General features: G+C 40.5%; 1 protein-coding gene across 3 annotated transcripts in view; it reads left to right on the forward strand.

Moving 5' to 3' along the window:
- LOC120564166 (plasma membrane calcium-transporting ATPase 1-like) overlaps window positions 1-22,001 on the forward strand; it is a 48,961-nt gene that overhangs the window by 19,531 nt on the left and 7,429 nt on the right. For all 3 annotated transcript variants that reach the window (XM_039808934.1, XM_039808933.1, XM_039808932.1), the window contains 14 exons: window positions 1,705-1,965; window positions 3,274-3,399; window positions 4,768-4,947; window positions 6,002-6,028; window positions 8,839-8,976; window positions 12,996-13,210; window positions 13,596-13,838; window positions 14,196-14,437; window positions 14,819-15,056; window positions 16,095-16,274; window positions 16,876-16,963; window positions 18,850-18,956; window positions 19,500-19,691; window positions 21,006-21,219. In XM_039808934.1, the coding sequence (XP_039664868.1) occupies window positions 1,705-1,965; window positions 3,274-3,399; window positions 4,768-4,947; window positions 6,002-6,028; window positions 8,839-8,976; window positions 12,996-13,210; window positions 13,596-13,838; window positions 14,196-14,437; window positions 14,819-15,056; window positions 16,095-16,274; window positions 16,876-16,963; window positions 18,850-18,956; window positions 19,500-19,691; window positions 21,006-21,219 (2,451 nt within the window). The remainder of the gene's footprint in view (window positions 1-1,704; window positions 1,966-3,273; window positions 3,400-4,767; window positions 4,948-6,001; window positions 6,029-8,838; window positions 8,977-12,995; window positions 13,211-13,595; window positions 13,839-14,195; window positions 14,438-14,818; window positions 15,057-16,094; window positions 16,275-16,875; window positions 16,964-18,849; window positions 18,957-19,499; window positions 19,692-21,005; window positions 21,220-22,001) is intronic.

Raw genomic sequence — 22,001 nt, forward strand, 5'->3', positions numbered from 1 at the left:
TGAAGTCTCTTTTATATAGACCTTAGTGGTCCCCTAATACTGTATCTGATGTCTCTTTTATATAGACCTTAGTGGTCCCCTAATACTGTATCTGAAGTCTCTTTTATATAGACCTTAGTGGTCCCCTAATACTGTATCTGAAGTCTCTTTTATATAGGCCTTAGTGGTCCCCTAATACTGTATCTGAAGTCTCTTTTATATAGGCCTTAGAGGTCCCCTAATACTGTATCTGAAGTCTCTTTTATATAGACCTTAGTGGTCCCCTAATACTGTATCTGAAGTCTCTTTTATATAGGCCTTAGTGGTCCCCTAATACTGTATCTGAAGTCTCTTTACCGAAATTCAGCCTTGGTGCAGAATTCCAGCCACTAGAGCCAGTCCCACAATGAGCTTTCATTAGGATGTGCCATTTCTGTGTCTGTAGCTATTGAGGAGGAGAGAGGGGGGGCAAGGTGGAGGGTGGGGGTGTGGCCTTGACCAACTGCCACTTTGCTCGTTTGAAAGCCATGATGTCTCTCTCTTTCTCATGGGTTGGCCAAATTCTCTGGGCGGGCAAAGCAGAGAAAGGGGAGGTAATCTTGCTTGTTATGACCTCATAACAAGCAAGATTCCAGATTGGCCCATCTGAGCTTTCATTTTCTCAAAGGCAGAGCAGGACACCCAGGGCTCGGTTTACACCTATCACCATTTCTAGCCACTGGGGGACCATAGACAGGCTGGGGGAACTCATATTAATGTTAAAAAACCTCATAAAGTGACATTTTCATGCCATGGGACCTTTAAACATTGGTACTTTAAAAACATTTCTCATGTCACAGAAACCACTGAGAGTGAATCTTGTGTTTTGGATGTTATCATCATACTGTCTGTGTTTTTGTTCCGGTGCTCTGCACCGATCTGGCGCCTGCCCGCCCGCTCTCATCCCTTCCTCTGGAGCGCCGCTGTTTCCTGAAGAAGCCCCGGGGGCCGCCTTTAGACTTTTTTTGGTTTATAAAAAGTGCCTAAATTTACAAATATGTGCATGTAGGTTATTCCTACATAGATTCCTGTAATCTGACATTGCAACGTCTGCTGTATTAGTGTATTATGTATCAGCTGGAGCGTGCAGCGCAGCTTTGACGCTACTGTGTGCGGAGCATTATTGGTCAGCAGTGTGGATGCTCACATCATTACGGTTATAATTATAGTTATTGTTTTTGGTTTGGACGGGCCCCATTCACATAAAATAACTATCACTGGGTCATATCCGTTCATATCCACTGCAAGCAAAGACTCCAGCCTGCAGCGTAGTTCATACACTTCATTGATAAACAGAACTACACTGAAATAAATGCATTACTTCAGTACCAAATAAAAGCTAAGATTCACTTTTATTTCTCAGGGGGGAGAAACTTGCACACTTTCAGTTTCTGTAGGTTTCATAAGACAGTGCTGTATTTTCTTGTCCCTCTTTAAAAAAAAATTTCATTTCAAGGTACCAACTTGTTAAAAGAAAAGCGGAGAGCCACTGGGCCAAACTGAGGCTTTTACGTCAAAGTAGCAGTGTGTCACTTCCACCCAAAGTTAGAGAGACTACAGGAATCCACCTGTACAGTAAGGCCAGAGGTCACTTCCTGTCAGCCTGCACTGTTTGAGTGTGTAAAGAAGCAGGGGAACATATGTTCAGAGAAAGCTAAAACTGCAGCCTGCGTTGTCTCTGTTCAGACTGTGGCAAAGCGGCTGGCGGCCTCGATGCAGAGGCTGAGGAGGAGGAGGCTGGATGGATCGAAGGCGCTGCCATCCTGCTGTCAGTGGTCTGTGTTGTCCTGGTGACAGCCTTCAACGACTGGAGCAAAGAGAAGCAGTTCCGCGGCCTCCAGAGCCGCATCGAGCAGGAGCAGAAGTTCAGCGTCGTCCGAGGGGGGCAGGTAATCCAGATCAAAGTGTCCGAGATCGTGGTCGGAGACATCGCACAGGTCAAATACGGTGAGAGAACAAAAAGCATGCACTTCTCTACAGCAGAGTTTACCACTGATTACTGGATCTCAAACGGCTGTACTTTTTCTGGTACTCTAATGTGTCCGTAGCACAGACCATCACAACTTGCTTAGGTACTTAAAGTTGACTTGACAGTTTATGCAACTTCCTTTGTCTTCTTTTGTTCAATGAAAAAAAGGGGTTTTGTAGACAACCTTGTTTCTATTTATTTCTCAAAGTTATCAAAAGAAGTATTGTTTTGCTATCAGTACTGAAGTTCTGGACCCAGAGTCACTTCCCATCTTCCACCGCCCAAAATAAAAAGGACTAGCCGTTTGTTTTTGGGAGGGTTACACTTCCAATATTTTAAATGACATTACATCTAGCTCTTGTTCCTTTTTAGTTTGAATGCATTTATTGTTAGGTTATTTTGGACAAAAGCATCTAAAAAGTGAATGCAATGAACGTAGTGTAATGAAACTCTGGTATTCTATTGAAAATCTTTAAATGGTTAGTTAGTTGTGTGATGCTTTTGAGGTTCATATTGCCACCACAAAATAAAGGGAATAGAATGTAATTTTTGGTCCTTTTTAAAGAATTTAAAAAAACCTTAACAGCAGTGATTTGTGTCCCTTGTTCTTCTGGATTATCCACAGATCCCGCTGTCAGCAGATCATACGGATTGTTTAAAGTAGATGTCTTATTTTAAAAGCTGCAGAGGAATTATTGTAGTTTTCTTATGGTGACAGAATAAGATAGACATATAGTGTTATATTCTAATAATAATAATAATAAACCAGTTTCTCTCTGTTTATATCTCAATGTCACTATTTCACTATCACTAGAAAACAAAATTAAATGTTTCCACCCTTTACTGCTGCTTTGGTTGATTCTTTTTTTTTTTTTTTTTTTCAAGGGCTGCACGATATGAGGAAAATATCTAATTGCAATTATTTGGACTGATCTTGCGATAGGATTCACAATATTGGAGGGAATGATCATTTTTGGATCTTTTTCATTGAAAAATATTACAATTGTAATGATTTATATTGTGAATTTTTGAGAGGATCTGTACCAAACAAAGATTTTTTTTTCTTTAGTCTACTGTAAAAGATTTGTAGGCCGGGACATCTCTGCAGCACCACAATACTCAATTCAGAATGGTTTGACACATATTTTGCCAAATATTGTGCACTTCTTTTTTGTGCAGCCCTAATTTCTTTTCATGGGACAGACACGATGCAATGATGATGTAACATAACGACGGATGGGTGAGCTGTCATTACAGTGGACCTGTGTGTGTTGTTGGTGTTCCAGGTGACCTCCTGCCTACTGACGGCGTCCTGATTCAGGGCAACGATCTGAAGATTGACGAAAGCGCTCTGACAGGAGAATCTGATCATGTCAAGAAGACCGTTGACAAAGACCCCATGTTGCTGTCAGGTGCTTCAACTCCTCTCCGTTCACGTCAAATTACAGCCGGGTTCGGTGTGACCTGATATGTCACGGTCAGCTCTCAGCATCCAGCTTCTGCTGCAGCTTTTCATCTCTCTGGTTTTCACACCTACAGACGGAACAATACACCTCTTCCTACACTGAAATAATAATAATACAAATTTAAACCTCCTGAAATACTAAAGAAATTACAGTATTTAGCTTAACATTATTTATCATGTAGCATTATTTGTTTTTAACTATTCTTAACAGTGACTACGTTTACAAGCTGTCAATTTTCGGGTTATGGTTGGGTTAAGGTCACTATTCGGGTTTCTGAAACATTCGGAATAACCCGTTTACATGCGTGAGCAGAGAGAGTTACTCCTACATGGAATTTGTAATCAATTGGCGATATCCCCACGTAAACGGCGACGCACGGTTAGCGTCTGGACGTAGCCTACGGACAGCCTTAAGACGCAATTACTTTTCGGTCCCCTTCTTATAAATCTCACTATCTCGGTACTTTCTGCCGTCAATAAAAGACATTATATTCATGGTTTTCACCACAATAATAAAGAAATTGGTTTCCTCCTCGCTCCAAAAGTGTGGTGCTGTGCTGCGTCTCGCCATGTTTACCTCTACTTCTTGTGTACTTCCGGTATACTGCGCGCAGGTTTTCTGCATTGACATATATATATAACTATATTATTATAGTATATAATTATTATTATAACTATGTTTTCTGGCGCATACAAGAAGTTCCTCTACTCAAAAGACCGAGACTCCTTGCGAATAGAACATGCGCAGAACACAAATCAATGTTCCTTTTGATGGGGATATGCCGATACGCGTTTACATGACCAAAATTTCGGGTTAGAAAAGGGGTAACCCAGGTAGCATATTCGGGTTTTTAAAAACCGGAATATGAGCATATTCGGGTTTTTGCCGGTGTTTACATGGCCGTGCACGACCGGGTTATTGCTAATATTCCGGTTTTGAACGGGTTATTGGCTGCATGTAAACGTAGTCAATGTAATGTGTCTTATTCAAATTAAGAGATGAAAACGTATTGTTTATTTATTGGCAGGCAACGTATTCCACTCTCTTCTATGTAATTTCACAACAATGTGTCATAAAACGTATTAATTTTATTCCACAATAAAGCAATATGTTCTGCTCTAAGCTGCACCCAATAACCAAGCGTAGGCTGCTATGGTTTGAGTAGTGTTTCTATGAGAGAGAGTGGAATATGACAACTATTTGACTGTTGTCAAAAATATAGATTTTTCAATTTACATTTGCATTGAGTCACACTTCCAATTCTCCAAGCCTCGCCTCCAACACGGCAGATAAACTAATTATTCTCTCCCTCAGGTACCCATGTGATGGAGGGCTCTGGCAAGATGTTGGTCACCGCTGTAGGTGTGAACTCTCAGACTGGAATCATTTTCACGCTGCTTGGTGCTGCTGAAGAAGAGGACGGTGAAGGTGACAGTGAGGAGAAGGCTGAGAAAGAGAAGAAAGAGGAGCGGAAAAAGAAGAGGGACAAGAGAAGTAAGTTCAGAATATAAAGCGATCTGTTTAGTCTAAAGAGGAACGGGATGCTGCTTACCAGTTCTAATCATAATTCCCTGTTTAGGGCTTCATTAAGAGTAGTAAAAGTTGACATTTGTAGATCACAGACATAACGGAACTGAGAAATGTCCCCTCAGCCTGTAAAAATGGACATAGTTCATATTTCACTTCAACAACAACACTGTGCGCCTGACCATTAGAGGTAAACATCTAAAAGTTGCTCCACATCAACACTGTTTTTTAAAGTGGCGATTTTCTGTCACTCTACCGTCTCACAGAGCAGATACACTTTTATTATGAGATAAGATATTTTGTTCACTTTGGATGAAACCCTGCCCCCCTCCATATGACGAAAGCCTCGGGGGCTGCGTTGGTGGATTTACTGTTTATCAGACCACAGCTAGTGAGCGATAGATGGATAGATAGATAGATAGATAGATAGCTTGCTTTCTAATTTCCCTGTACTTTCATGTTACAATACTTACAGAAAATAAGCCAAACATCCAGCAACTGCAATGTTCTTTCCCACGCTGTGACAAGAATGTGTAGATGAAGCATAAGTTGTTTAATTTTAGCCAACTTTACGGAGAACAATGAACGCGAAACAGCATCACCAATCTGCTTTAGCCGGATATTCTCTGGTCTAGCTTTCTGAGTCTCCGCCTGTTTGTAACCGGCAGGCTAGCCACAACTTTCTCTTTACCTCTCCTGTTCAACGGACTTTAGCAGTTTGGATAACCGACACTCGGCTGTCCTGCTGTTATTACAGACGTGTGAACTAACCACAGGCACTTTGCCTCGTTCAAGGCGGTGCGCCACTGCAGAATGAATATAGGGGAAACGCTGGATGGGTATTTGGTGTTACTTTTTGCATTCAAATATTATTTTTGGCCTGGCGGAGGTTCCTATTGGCCTGGCAGCCTGTACAATTATAAAGGGAACACTGATTATGTTGTTTTTGTGTGTGGCTTTTTTAATGTTTTGTTCAATTTGTATGACTAACTAACGGCTGTTGAATGTTTTGCCTTTACAGGTAAAAGGGATGACAAAGGAAAGAAAGGTGAGCAGCACATCACTGCTTCAGTACTGTGAGTTTCCGTATATGACTCGGAGTAGATGGCTGGTTTAGCTGTACTTCCTTGTGGTTTTGAGCTGACGAACAGCAGCTTTGTAACATTAGTTTTGTCCATTGAGCTGCCATCCTGTTCATGTTTTTATACATCTGTGTATACAGCATGTTACTGTGTTCTGTGAGTGAAGGATGGAACCTGTGGAGAAGACAACAGACTTTCATCATTCAGATAGTGTTGCACAGTCAGAGCTGATTAGTTCTCTCCTAGTGCGTGTCGAGGTGTTTCTCCTCCCAATTATGTGGTAAGGCCTGCTCCAAATAGCTTAATTAATTCATAAACCTAGTCATAAATATAAACAGACTTACTCACACGCATCCCACATGAACTATACAAAATTCAGTTAAAGGGGGAATTTGGGCTAAAAAAAACTCCCAAGATTACAGGTTTCCCTGACGTTAGCATGTAGCTACATGCAGCAATGTATGTAACGTAAACACGGCAGTAACGTGCCTGGAGCAGATGGCCATATAAAGAAAATTAGCTTGAGCCGAGAGTAGAACAAAACTGTGTATGGTTTGAAATCTGAGGTTTTGGCTGTGTGTTGAGTTGGCTGCTTAATGAGGAGACCTTTGTTTAGGTTAGATTGACAACATTGTACAGTGTATCCTTCATAACAGGACATTTCTGTTATATAAATCAGTACATCATGATCTTCTTTGCTGTTGCTGTCTTTTAAGCCAATACAGGCTGTGCACCATGCGATGCAGGACAATTGGATCAGTCAATCGAAAAAACCATGTTGGTTTATGAGAGGTGGTTCTGATCAGGCTGGTCAGAGATCGTGCAGGAGATCAGGGGTCTCAGGGGGACCTGGTCCTGGCTCCTTGAGGTCCATGTGGCCCCACACGGTGCAATGTATGTCCCTGTGGTCTGAGCAGCAGCAGCAGGTGCTCCTGACTCTGTTGATGGTGATTAGGACCAAGAAGATTATCGGCCTTAAGCTTGGCAGCTGCTTTCTTCTCCTGCCTGCTGCTGCTGCCTGTCCACTAATAACCTCATTACTTAGCTGGGATCAGCACGCTCACACACACACACACACACACCTACCTGCAGATACCATCACTCTCTGTCACAGAGCTACAGTGTCAGTTGATTCTGTTTGTAGGATGGTTTATTTTTAACATGATGATCCAGTGGGAACAGAGAGACGATGTAGTCTGGTTGATTGGTTGATTAGTTTGTTTGTTAGTAGGTTATTTTGGAGGTCTGCTTGGACTGCTATATATATATATATATATATATATATATATATATATATATATATATATATATATATATATATATATATATATATATATATATATATATATATATATATATATATAGTACATGAAGGTAATGAGTGATGTCAGTATGAGCCGCACACTGACATCACCATCCTCAGGTCCTGCTGTGGGATTAATAGGAAAAGCGCAACAAATGTTCATGGAGGAAATTGTAGTATACTTGAGTGTATCATTTAGGATTTTTTGGGCTGCCGTAGTTGAAGAGATAGTTGACAGGGTCATTATTTAATTTAACTGCTTAGACACATGCCTTTATTTGAAATTTGACAGATTTAATGCTATCAGCTAAACCGTTAAAAACATTATTAAAACATAAATAAAAAGTTGAGGATTTGTTTTTGCATTGTAAAAGAAAAATAGGCTATACAATGTATTTCTTAAGTGCTAATTAACTTGGTAGTTCTAACTCTGCACTAGTAAGTTGCATTTAAGCTCTTTTTTTCTGCTAAGTTTGTCTCTACTGGACGGTGCTTACAGCAGAGAGCTACCTGACACGTGCCACTATATCGATGAGGAGTGGCAGGTTAAATCTGCCTTCCTACACACACAGAGTATGCTCAGCAGACACACAGCAGGGGATGTGTTGGAGACGAGACAGCTGCGCAAGCGGTTCCAGGAATGTGACTGCATGTTTCTAGTACAATGCACGGAACATCGTGGCTGAGCGAATAGTACAAGTTCGCAGACGCGAAGCGCAGAAAGTACGCCCGAGTGTCCTGGACGGGTGAACTGGAACTCTGTTGCCTGCTTAATGGTTAGCGGTTAATGATCAGTTGACGAGGGTCAGCTCTCGGTCAGGGGGGAAAAAAGTAACTTAGCATTCATACCTGTTTTACAAGCATACTAGATCATATTTTAGTAAGGACCCTCCCTGTTTCCTGGGCAGCAGTCAGCTCCTGTTTCAATTTGCTGTTGATGCAAACTCAACACTTCCTCCATGGTTATCTGTTGTCTTTCAGCATAATGTACATTTCCACAGAGCAACAGTAATCCGTACAACAGCAGAGTCGTGTCGTTCTCACCACTCTTCTGTTTAACACTGCTTCTGCTGTCCCTCACTGATTGATTCCAGTCGGTTTTACGTTTCCAATTTTACCATCGCTTTTAGGTTGCTGTCAATGAAACTCAACTCTTCCTGCAAAGCTTTCACATTAAACACCTTTCACATTAAAAGCCTCAAATGGAATAATCCATCCCTTTCCTTGCAGGCTTTTAATTTTGAAATATCTACAAGAAGTGTTGATTTTATTAACAGCGGTGATTATGGAGGGGGAAAAAAATAAACTGGTTATTATTATAGACTGAGCCATTATTTGAATACTGGCTTTAATTTAAGAATGTATGGCAGACCATTATAAATAAAATTGACTAGAAAAGTGTCAGAAGCAGCAGTTTTGACAGGTTGTGGCTAAACACCTGAATGTTTTACTGACTTCCTGTGTCCTCTGTAGGGAAAAACAAGGATGGACCCACGGTGGAGATGCAGCCGTTCAACGCGGACGGAGAACCAAAGAAAAAACTACCAAAGAAGGACAAGTCGGTCCTCCAGGGGAAGCTGACCAAGCTGGCTGTGCAGATCGGCAAAGCAGGTACGAGCTGAGACTCGGATGAATGATGAACAGAGTGTTAATTTCACAGTGATGTAGACATCATTTGACTGTTGAACACCACCTCGCTGCTGAGCAGAGTCCACATTTTTCTGTGCTCTTCCACAATGAAACGATCCACTGGACAGTCATTATAAAGGTGAAGCTGCCACATTCTGGTGGACATGACCGATTAGTTGACTCAGAACATGAAACCTCTTGTCCACCTCGTTCAGTCCCCTTACGAAAGGAAAATATATTTACCAATATATTACTTGAAATATATTGTAATATATTGCAATATATTATTTTCCATTACATTTTACAATATATTATATATTGAAAAAACATGGAATAATATATTGATGATACATATATTATACAATATATTATATATGGCAATATATTGCAAAATATACAAATTATTGCCGCTTTCAATATATTGCTATATATTGAACATGAATATATAATATATGTGTTCATATATTCCAAAATATATGCTAATTTATATTTATAAATATCCACCATAATGTATTCCCATTTATATGGGAAAACGTATTGGTAATATATGTAAAGATATAGTTTCACATCTTTGTTTAATATATGGTAGAATATATGTTAAATATATGGTAGAATACATTTTAAATATATGTAAAATTATATGGAAACATATATACAGATATGTTTAATATATGGTAGAATATATTTTAAATATATGTTAACTTATTGGAAACATATATGTACAGCTATGTGTCTAATATATGGTAGAATATATTATAAATATATGTACTTATATGGAAACATATATGTACAGATATGTGTTTAATATATGGTAGAATATATTTTAAATATATGTACTTATATGGAAACATATATGTACAGATATGTGTTTAATATATGGTAGAATATATTTTAAATATATGTAAACTTATATGGAAACATATATGTACAAATATGTGTTTAATATATGGTAGAATATATTATAAATATATGTACTTATATGGAAACATATATGTACAGATATGTGTTTAATATATGGTAGAATATATTATAAATATATGTACTTATATGGAAACATATATGTACAGATATGTGTTTAATATATGGTAGAATATATTATAAATATATGTACTTATATGGAAACATATGTACAGATATGTGTTTAATATATGGTAGAATATATTTTAAATATATGTAAACTTATATGGAAACATATATGTACAAATATGTGTTTAATATATGGTAGAATATATTATAAATATATGTACTTATATGGAAACATATGTACAGATATGTGTTTAATATATGGTAGAATATATTTTAAATATATGGAAACTTATATGGAAACATATATGTACAAATATGTGTTTAATATATGGTAGAATATATTATAAATATATGTACTTATATGGAAACATATGTACAGATATGTGTTTAATATATGGTAGAATATATTTTAAATATATGGAAACTTATATGGAAACATATATGTACAAATATGTGTTTAATATATGGTAGAATATATTTTTAATATATGGCATACATAATTTTTGCCCGGTGTCTTAACGTCTGTTTCAGAGCACCAGAGAGCAGAGCAGACGTATCAGTAGCACCGAAATGAGGCGCCGAAATCCGTGTTGCTATTCGGTCCGGTAGATACAGGTCGTGAAGGCACCTGTGTCGTATTAGCACCGTATTTCAGTACCCAACCCTATTCAGGAAGAAGATTTTTATAAGTAAATGTAAAACGTGGAGGCAGGGAATAAAGGACCCAATCGCAGAGAGCAGGCAGGAGAAGGTTTGAGGAAGGGGATTTATTAACAAAAACACAGCAGCACTAAGGCTGGTAAAAACCCAGGGAAAAATACAAACAAAGGCACAAGGCTGAAACAAACTGACAGGATAGGAACTAACTCGATAGACAGGACCAGGAAACAAACTAGCAGGGAGGGGAACACAAAACAATCTGACAAGACCCAAAGGGAAACACAGAGGCTAAATAAACTAGGTAACGAGCAAACACAGAACGGGTGACACCAGGGCAGGGGAACAGGTGGAGCATATTAGACAATCACACAGGCGGAAAACACAGGAAGCAGAACTAGACATGACAAGAAAGAAAACTGACTATCACAGTAAAACAGGAAACAGAACCTAATACGAAAACAGGAATACACATAACAGGGAACAGAAATACAAAGCAAAACACCGAAACCATGACAAAATGTTCCAATTAATGATCCAGGCAGCACATTCTCGTCTCCCTCCTTCATTTTACAGTCGAATGGTGGCTAGAACGGCTCCGGGTCAAAGTTCAATATGGAGTGGATTAATCTGCGTTATTTTTTTTATTTTTTTAAAATTAAATGATCAAAATTAACGCGTTATTTTGACAGCCCTAATATAAAGACAAACTATTACATGTAAAAATATAGTGCCCTTTTTGGTCTTGATTGCAATATATTTTTTTATATGTAGGCTATCAATATATAAACATATATGGTATATGCATATATGGCAATATATTGGAAAATATAAATATTAAATCCCATATATGGGTATACATGATATTTTCCAATGTACTGCAATATATTTTGGTTTCGTAAGGGTCCTTTGTTGTATTTAAGTCTCCCAGTGGTCTAATACCGCTTACTCCATGATGTGTGCTGAGCTTGTTGGACCCGACATGTGTTGGACATGTTTGTAAGGATCAGGGCCATTATTTATCAAGCATCTCATAGTAGGACACCAGTCTGTACTTTTCAAAGATTCTACCGTGACATATATTCAGTCCTACTTTCAGGACTAGTAGGAAAGGCATTTTATCAACTGAGCTGATATTTATTTCCAGAGGTGTCCTGACTTGTTAAGTGCGGTTCGGACCAAAGATTCAGGACGAGACGAAACCGTTTTAGAACACTGCAGGGAAAAGTTGCAGTGGTCTGAACTGGCTCAACTCAGCCTAGCTGATGGCGCCTGCGACTCAGCTTGTCAAGTGGCTGGTTTTCAGAACGTAAGGGATGTCACATGTTTCAACAGCCAATAGCGAAGTCAGCTGGCCAAGTCAGTTACACGCTGTCAACTGTTCAACGTTTCATCACTACTACAAAATTCAACTGTCGCAAGGATCTCACTATCTCTATCCACATTCATATTTTAAGACTCTACAAATGATAAATCCAGCTACAAAAAAGCCGGAAAGTCGGAAGTTAGAACGGAAGTACAAAGAGTCGTTGCTATGGAAAAGATACACCATCTCATCTAGTCGCATTGGTGTAAAGTGGCAGGTTTTAGAACGTCGCAGGTTGGCACATCGCAAGTAGTTGCAAGTTTTAACTCTTCTCGTTGCAAATCTTTGGTCTGAACTGGGCTTTAGGAGTTGATAAAATTAGCTTATCAAAAGATACAATTTTGACTGCTTTTGGCAGAAGTTCAAGGGGGAATTTGTCCTGGGCATAGTGCTACAATCTGTTACTTCAAACTACCACAAGGCATCATAATTGCTACTTTGTGAGAGTGGTGAAACAGTGACGTCCGACTCCCTAACTGTTGTCCTTCTCCTGTATGAAAGTTGCTTCAACAATAACTCTGTCCTACTCAGAGGTAAGACCTTAACTTGGAGTCTAAAACACTTGATAAATACAGGCCCAGGACACTCCTCACTGCTCCTTACTGTACACATGTGTAACAGAGCAAATAGCAATAAATACACCAGCATTTTTTGCACATAGCACTTTAATTCTTACAGCCACTTTTTAAGATGTATTGTCTGTACAGTCATATGTCCTTCCTTCATGTCCTAAGATGTTTTATGTGGATTTTATGTTGATTCTTAGAATGGTTTCTCTCTTACATGTTTGTATTGTGAAGCAACTGACTGTTGCATAAAGTGTATTCTATTCTATTCTATGATCAGGTTTATAGCTGAAATAAACTTACTATGTCTGTGTCTCTCTCTCTCTCGCTCTCTCTCTCGCGCTCTTTCTCTCTCTCTCTGTCTCTGTGTCTGTCCATGTCTTCAGGTCTGTTCATGTCGTCTCTCACTGTCCTCATCCTCATCACTCGCTTCCTAATCGATACCTTCGTGATTCAGGGGGTCGACTTCACCCAAGAGTGTCTGCCCATCTACGTGCAGTTCTTTGTCAAGTTCTTCATCATCGGTGTGACTGTGCTGGTGGTGGCCGTGCCCGAAGGTCTCCCTCTGGCCGTCACCATCTCCCTGGCCTATTCAGTCAAGGTCGGTTTGTATATACAGCATTATACAGCCTGTCACTCTGAACGTATGCGGTCTGTCTGCAGCGTGCCAGCCTGAAAACATTCAGTCAGATCATGTTCTTTTCTTGATCCTATTTTAGGTTTGAAACATTAGGTTAGTGTTATTGAAACTGACATTGGTTTTATGTCTCATATGATATGTCGAATAACAGTTCTAATGTCTTTTTAATATAATTTTTTTCACCCCCTTGGTTAGAGCAGTGACCCCCCTCAGAAAAGTACTAATGGATCCATTTGACCCCCCTCTAGACAATCATGGAGCAAACGCTGTTAATTATTTTAGTAAATTTCGAATAAAGCGCTCAGACTCTGGTAACGCTACTTGCCTTTTTTTTTTTTTTTTTCAGAAAATGATGAAGGACAACAACCTGGTCCGCCACCTGGACGCATGTGAGACGATGGGCAATGCCACGGCCATCTGCTCCGACAAGACGGGCACGCTCACTATGAACCGCATGACGGTGGTGCAGACCTACATCGGAAGTCGCTACTACAAAAAATTGCCGGAGCCGGACCTGATCCCTGCCATGATCCTGGACCTGCTAGTCCAGGGCATCGGGGTCAACTGCGCCTACACCAGCAAGATTATGGTGAGCTGTAAAAATAGCCATCCATTCAGAGAGCTCTGTGAGTTAAGCATTTGGCTGAGAGAGCCGGTTGGTTTGGAGAGCTGTCACAGGAGCTCAGGACTCATCTGATCACTTCCTCATGGATCCACAACACAGATCACAGCACATACATGATACTGATCAGAGTTTCCTCTCCTCTCATACGAGTGTAGTCGACTAAGAATTGATTTAGTCGAGTAGAACCCTAGTTAGATTAATGTTATTGTCATGTGCTGCTGCATTTGCGAGTTTAATCCCCACACCTGATTTGCTGATTTGTCATTAAAATCTAAAACATGTGCTGTGAATTAACATCCTGTCTGCTGCTGCGTCCTGCAGCCGCCAGAGAAGGAGGGCGGGCTGGCTCGCCAGGTGGGAAACAAGACTGAATGTGCCTTACTGGGATTCTCCCTCGACCTGCGCCGAGACTACCAGACCATCCGCAACGAAATACCAGAAGAGAGACTGTTCAAGGTCTACACCTTCAACTCTGTGAGGAAGTCCATGAGCACGGTGCTAAAGAACCCCGATGGTAGCTACCGAATGTACAGCAAGGGGGCTTCTGAGATCCTGCTCAGGAAGTAGGTTCACTGCTGCTGGGCACACAACTCTGTGCTCAGTTAGATGATGATTAAATTACCCTTTTTCCCTCTTACCCGCCCCAAGCACCAAACCTGGGGGGACAGGGCCTTTTCCGTTGCTGCCCCCTCCCTCTGGAACTCTCCCCCAACACGTCAGACTTTCCACATCACTTGCTAACTTCAAAATCCATCTGTTTAAAGCTACTTTCAACCTGAAACCAACTTGGCTGTTTCCATTTGTTTCTATGCTGTTTCGCTGCACCTTAATATTTATCTCTAGTTGTTATTGTTGATTTAATACTGATCTTGTTGTTTTTTTTCTTTGTTTTTACGTTGTAAAAGTGCTATGTAAAATAAATGTGTTGTTTTCTGTGGTTCCAGGTGCTCTAAGATCGTGATGGGGCCCGGCAAAGCCAAAAGCTTCAAACCGCGGGACCGAGACGACCTGGTGAGGAAGGTGATTGAGCCGATGGCGTCGGAGGGCCTAAGAACCATCTGCCTGGCCTACAGAGACTTCCCCGCCGCTGACGGAGAGCCTGACTGGGACGATGAGGCCCACATCCTCACCAACCTAACCTGCATCAGCGTGGTCGGCATCGAGGATCCCGTACGACCTGAGGTACGTCAGCCCTGTCTTTACAAAGGGACACACTGAGGCAACCAGCCAATCAGAGTTAAAATACACCGTGTGATTCACTACTCACAGAGCATCTGAAGAGGAGCTCCCTGAAACACTATCTTCTGTTCTTATATACTATTCCGCGTTTGCTCTAGAAGTACTTCATGAGGCTTTTTCACATGTAAAATCATGGCCTGCATTTTATTTAAGCATCCTAAAGTAAAGAAATCAGTCTGACAGTCTGAGATGGAGGTCAGACAGAGACATTTTGTTGGAGGAGAGATGTTTTGGGAGCGCTTAAAGGACAATTCCAGCGCAAAATGAACCTAGGGTTTAATAACGTGCGTACTGAGTCGACCGTTCTCTGGGATCTGTTTTCATGCTAATTGAATGTGTCTCTAGCTTAATGAGGGCTCCCTACATGTAAACCGAAGCATTGAGAACTTTGTAAGTGTACAGACAGTTTATTAAAAAGATAGTTTATAAAGAGCGTACCGTTGACGTATACATGCAGGCGCCATCTTGGTCATGACCAGACGAACGCCGTTCAGTAACCAGTAACCTAGCTCAAGCACGGCGTTCGTGGTGCGACTGGTCATGACTGTTTTCCCAAGATGGCGCCTGCCTGTATATGTGAACGGTACAGTCTTTATCTTTAGTCTTAATCTATCTTTTTAATAAACTGTCTGTACACTTACAAAGTTCTCAATGCCTCGGTTTACATTTTACATTTCATTATGCTACCGTCGAAGTGTGGTGCTATTTTGAGCGTTGTTAGTGGTGTAGAAATAGCAATTTACCCTCTGCCCCGAAAGCTAGCGCTAGAAGCTAATCACCGGTTTGTGCTTACTTGTTTGAAGCTAGAGACACATTCGATTAGCATGAAAAGATATCCCAGAGAAGGGTCGACTCGGTACACATTTTAACCCTTAAGTTCATTTTGCGCCCGAATTGTCCTTTTTAATGAAGTGTGAGAATATTAAAAGAAACAATTCTGACAAATAATGTTAAAAAATGTTCTTTTGGTGTTCTCATCAGGTACCAGAAGCCATCAGAAAGTGCCAGCGGGCCGGGATCACTGTCCGCATGGTGACCGGAGACAACATCAATACTGCCCGGGCCATCGCTATCAAATGTGGCATCCTGCAACCTGGAGACGACTTCCTGTGTATGGAGGGCAAAGAGTTCAACCGACGGATCCGCAACGAGCTGGGAGAGGTCAGACAAATGCAGAACGGACCAGAAGACAGCAGTGTCTGTTTTTAACAATCTACTCTGAATCTAGCACTCTAGATTTAATGTCCCCATGACATTTCTTCTAGCTCCACCTTCAGGTCACCTTTAACAATTTTAGCGCCTACTGGCAAGACTTTAATACAAATTAAATCATCAGGATGTAGTTTGTTCATATTGTGGTTGTAATAAACACTGCAGCGTCTTTTTAGCTGATAAAATAAATGTGAGTTATTTTCCCTGGCAGACTGTTTCATTTGAAATGGTTTCAGTTGCCTGAAAAGGTAAAACTACAGATTCAGAAGGATCTTAATAAAGACCCAACAGGCTCAACTCGCACAGAAACTTTGAAGACTGGGTGCGGGATCCTTAATGTGGATAATATATGAAGGTGATTTGGACAATTATGGACTTATTTCCTGCCCTGGAAATGTTCCTGAGCCTCTTGATTCTCTTATGAGCCCTTGTAGGGGTACCCACCACTGCTTTAGAGGACACTAGCTGCAGTTTAATCTGCTAAACTGATTTAAATGAATGTTTTGCAACTAATACTTGATATTTATGTCTTCTCTCTCTTTCTGTGCAGATTGAGCAGGAGCGTATTGATAAAATTTGGCCCAAGCTGAGAGTCCTCGCCAGGTCATCTCCAACGGACAAACACACTCTGGTCAAAGGTTAGCAAAACACTAACCAGGCCAAAGAGGGCAGGGGGGGACACACAGACAGACAGACGGACAGACAGACAGACAGACAGACATAGGGGTTAAACAGGCTGGGGACTAAGACAGGTAAGACATAGGGAAGATGTATTTTGTAAAGCACAACTTATACATTTAAAGTGCTTTACTTGCATGTAAACATCCATGATTAGAAGACATAATTAAGAGTGAGTAAAAGAAAATGTGATCATATATAGAAATTCAGAGGCAACCCTGATATAAAATCAAAATAAAGACAACAACTAGGGGTGACCCCAAATATTCGATGCTTCGATCATTCAATCAACTTGCAACCACTTGCCAGTCTGCAACGTTCTGAAACCTGCCAGTTTACACCAATGCGATAAGAAGAGACGGTGTATCATCTTCATAGCAACGACTCTTTGTACTTCTGTTCTAACTTCCGACTTTCAGGCTTTTTCTGTAGCTGGATATAGTATTTGTTGCGTCTAAATGTGAATGTGGATAACGTGAGTGATAGTGAGATACTTCCTACAGTAGCATTTCTAGTTGAGATGACCCGGAGAACATGTTTTATTTCTCTGATTCACTGCTTCGTTCTAACAACACTCGCTCTCTTCAGTCACTCTCTAGTAGTCCATATCCTCGACGTTCCACTTCTGGGATCGCTGCGTTGCCGGATGTCACTCTTTTAGGCCAGATGTCCCGTTACCTTAAGCTTTCTTTGTCTTGGGATTTTAAACTCCGGTGGATTTGTGAGGACTATGGTTAACTGCTCCTCAGATCTCTGCAGGGTAAATCCAGACAGCTAGCTAGACTATCTGTCCAATCTGAGTTTTCTGCTGCACGACTAAAACAAATTTTGAACGTACACATGTTCCACCAAAACAAGTTCCTTCCAGAGGCTATTTTGCAGCGGCGCCGTGCGGAGCTTAGCGCCTCCCATGATGATTGTGATTGGTTTAAAGAAATGCCAATAAACCAGAGCATGTTTTTCTCCCATCCCGGGAATGCTGTGTGGACTAGCCAGACCTTCCTCCGCAGCGCTGTGGAGGAAGGTCTGGCAAAGCGAGACTACTCTCTAGTGACTCTGATATACTGTGCTTGCGAGCGCTCGTTGACCCCAATGGGCCGGTTCTGATCGCTGCAACTTTTCTCTAAAACGGGTTTGTCTCGTTCCAAATCTTTGAAGCTTTTAATAAATTTCTTTTAAGTGTGTGCATAATTCCAACTGCCCCATGAAAGATTGAAGTTTCACTTTCTATGATCCATGAACAACGGTTGCCGGTTGACGATAGGAAAGGCTGCACAATTAATCGCAATTTTATTGAAATCGCAATATGGACTATCGCAGGGAGGGGAATATTGCAAGGGGGAGGGGGGCGCAATGTTTGTTAAAGGCACAACATGTCAAACACTTCTGAATTAAGTGTTGTGGCGCTCCAGCCTACAAATTGTATCCTACAGACTAAAGAAAAAAAATCTTTGTTTTGTACAGATCCTTGAAAAAAAATCACATTATAATCATTAAAATTAATTTTCTAATTTTAACATTTTTCTAGGAAAATAAGAACAATGATACAAAAATAAAATTCCCTCCAATATCGTGGATCATATCACAAGCGTAATATCAGTCAAAATAATCGCAATTAGATATTTTCCTCACATCGTGCAGCCCCAACGATAGGCAAGACTTGACAATTATGATTCGACTATGAAATTTCTTAGTCAGCGACCCCCCCCTAACAAAAACAAAATAAAAGAGATAAAACACAGTGGGGAGAAAAAAGCTCGTGTTAAGGTCGGTCAGAGTTTGGACTCCTCTTCATCCTCATGTGGTCCATAAGTGTGTCTCCGCTGGGTGTCTGTCGTCCTCTCAGGTATCATCGACAGCACTGTGCTGGAGAAGAGGCAGGTTGTCGCGGTAACTGGAGACGGAACCAATGACGGCCCCGCCCTCAAGAAAGCGGACGTCGGCTTCGCCATGGTAAAGATTGTCGCTCATGTCATCCAACTGCTGCTTCTAGCTAACTTTGTAACATTTATGACTTGATTTATGAAACAGAAAATAAAGTTATCAGTGCATTATCATCATCATCATCATCATATTCTTTATTCAGGACACACACAAATGGTCCATAGCACAATACAAAAACATAGCAAAATACAAACAAATAATTAATAGTGATGATGGAATTTTTCGTTGGCAATTTCTACGTTTTCAAATTAAAAGAAACAAAACTAATGTCCAGATGATTGTTGAATTTCCTGTTGTCCTCTGCTGTGGCCCTGTCAGGTTATTTAAGCGTTTTTTGATGTTTCTATCCTGTTCCGATCCAGAGCAGCCAGGAGGTTAACTGACTGTCAAAACATGTGGGGATCCGCTGATAGTCAGCTGATCCTGACCGATAGATGTCGGACGGATCTGACCTATGTGAGGAGTCCTGGACCAGCCCTGGTCTAAACCCTGGCTCGCAGCCCGGTTCAGTGCAAGGTTTCTGTAAGCTAACCTACGTGCTGTGTTCTGCAGGGCATTGCCGGGACGGACGTGGCGAAGGAGGCGTCTGACATCATCCTGACAGACGATAACTTCAGCAGCATCGTGAAGGCCGTGATGTGGGGCAGGAACGTCTACGACAGCATCTCCAAGTTCCTGCAGTTCCAGCTCACCGTCAACGTGGTCGCCGTCATCGTGGCCTTCACCGGAGCCTGCATCACACAGGTCAGAGCCACCGGACGCCGCCGCCGCCGCTGCTGCCTACACTAGGGGTGGACAAAACAGTCTTAACTTAACAGTCTAGTCCAGTCCAACTGACGGCTGTTGATAAAAATCCATTTTAACAAAAATAAATTATCACATGTTATTTGTCAGCTCCTTTACACTTATGTGACGCACACTGTAGTCAAAATACAACAACACATGAACATGAGCCCCATCTCTGTGTAACAAAGTGTTTTTCCTGCATGCCTCTGCTTATCGCCTCATTGACGCTGATGAGATTTACTCCTTAAGTATTAAAATGTGGTATTGAAAGACACAATACTACTGAGGCAATCGGGAATGTGCCTAAAAGTATCGAAGTTCGGTACCCAGCCCTACTCTGGACAATGTCTGAAGTTGCCCTTTCTCATATGTTGCACACGAGACAAAGAGTGTCCTTTTCATCCACTGAAAATATTACATTTTGGCAATTCTCTAAATTGATACGGTAGAAATGCTTAATTTTGAGTCTGTATGTAGTCAGAGATGACCTGAACTCAAACATATCATACATTGTCAGAAATTATGGAGAAATGTGTTTAACAGCTCCTTGACTATTCAGAAATGTAGATAATCAAGGTGCACAAATGTGAGACAATTTTGTTGATTTGCCAAATTGACACAGTAGAAATGGTTGGTTTTAAATCTCTATATTGTCGGAGTTGTCCTTAATGTAGTAATTGTCAGGATTCTTTTTCTAGCCACCCAAAATCAAAGAATAAGTAATATCCGTGATCATTGATTTATTTTATTTTTTTAATTTTTCTTAATTTATACAGGACAGAGGTAACATGTTTTATACTTCGTGTGGATAAAATCCAATTAATATTTTGCCTTATATGTACAGTATTTTGTGTATATTTTTGCTAACACCTTATTTTGAAAAGCAGTTGCAGTCACATCATGTGTGTCCTGGCCTGTTTGAATGCATTTACTATAAAGGTTGGCATACAGGGGGCTCTCCAAGAAATCACCCATGAGCTACACCAGACTGAGAACATGTCTTTTAAATTAGAAATCTCTTATTTTTTTCAACACAACAGATAAAGCATAAAATGACATACAATCAATATTACCTCTAAAATCAAAAACTGTCAATAAAAGCATTTGACTCAAGAGACTCGTCAAAGACTACATTTTGAAGATAATTTTTAGTCTGAAGATAGTTTAAAAATGACATGAAAAAGTTCTGAAGCTCCAGATAGATGGTTTCTCTGCTGACAGACACTGACAGTCTGTGTGTGTCTGTGTGTGTGTCTGTGTGTGTGTTTCCAGGACTCTCCTCTGAAAGCTGTGCAGATGTTGTGGGTCAACCTCATCATGGACACCTTCGCTTCACTGGCTCTCGCCACTGAGCCGCCCACCGAGGCGCTGCTGCTCAGGAGCCCGTACGGCCGCGACAAGCCGCTCATTTCCCGCACCATGATGAAGAACATCCTGGGACACGCCGTCTACCAATTGACTGTGATCTTCACCCTGCTCTTCGTAGGTCAGTGAATGCACCACAGCTTCCCCTAACTTGTGAAAAAGTCAAAAAATATCCTAACTACGAAGCACTTCAAATAATCATTAACTCATTATTGGTGTGTAAATGAATGTCATTTTGATCATAAAGCATGGAGAATAGAGCTGCAAAGATAAATTAATTGTCAACTATTAACTTAAGCACCAACTATTTTGAAAAAGTAAAAATTCTCTGATTGCAATTTCTTAAATGTGAATATTTTCTAGTTTCTCAATCATCAGAATCACAATACTTTTAAGTTGCAGTTGCTCCCAGTCAGATTCAAGGTAAAAATAAGTGCAAGAAAAAAGCTAGTCAGTAAGTGTATAAAAGTAAAAAAAGCTACAGTTCAAGAAATAAAAAAAGTTAAGTAGAAGTAAAGTGACATTAGGTTAAAATATGAGATTGGGTTAAAAAGATTATGTTGCTAAAACAATCGATTGTACAAATGCTAATTTAGTGCTGTGTCAACATAAATAAAGTACAGTGTGAATATAAGTAGCAGCAGTGAATAAATAACAGATATTGCACCAAGTACTTATTGGTTTTCACAACTCTGTGACAGTAAACTGAATATCTTTTGAGTTGTGGACAAAACAAGACATTTGAGGACGTCCTCTTGGGCTTTGGAAAAAACTTGATTGACATTTTTTCACCATTTTCGGACAATTTATAGAGCCAACAACTAATCCATTTATCAAGAAAATAATCAAATCGTTCGTTGCAGCCCCAGTGAAGAGATTTAGTTGATTTCTTCCCCTGCTCTC

The sequence above is a fragment of the Perca fluviatilis genome, chromosome 8, assembly GCF_010015445.1.
Source record: "Perca fluviatilis chromosome 8, GENO_Pfluv_1.0, whole genome shotgun sequence".
Taxonomy (NCBI): Eukaryota; Metazoa; Chordata; class Actinopteri; order Perciformes; family Percidae; genus Perca; species Perca fluviatilis.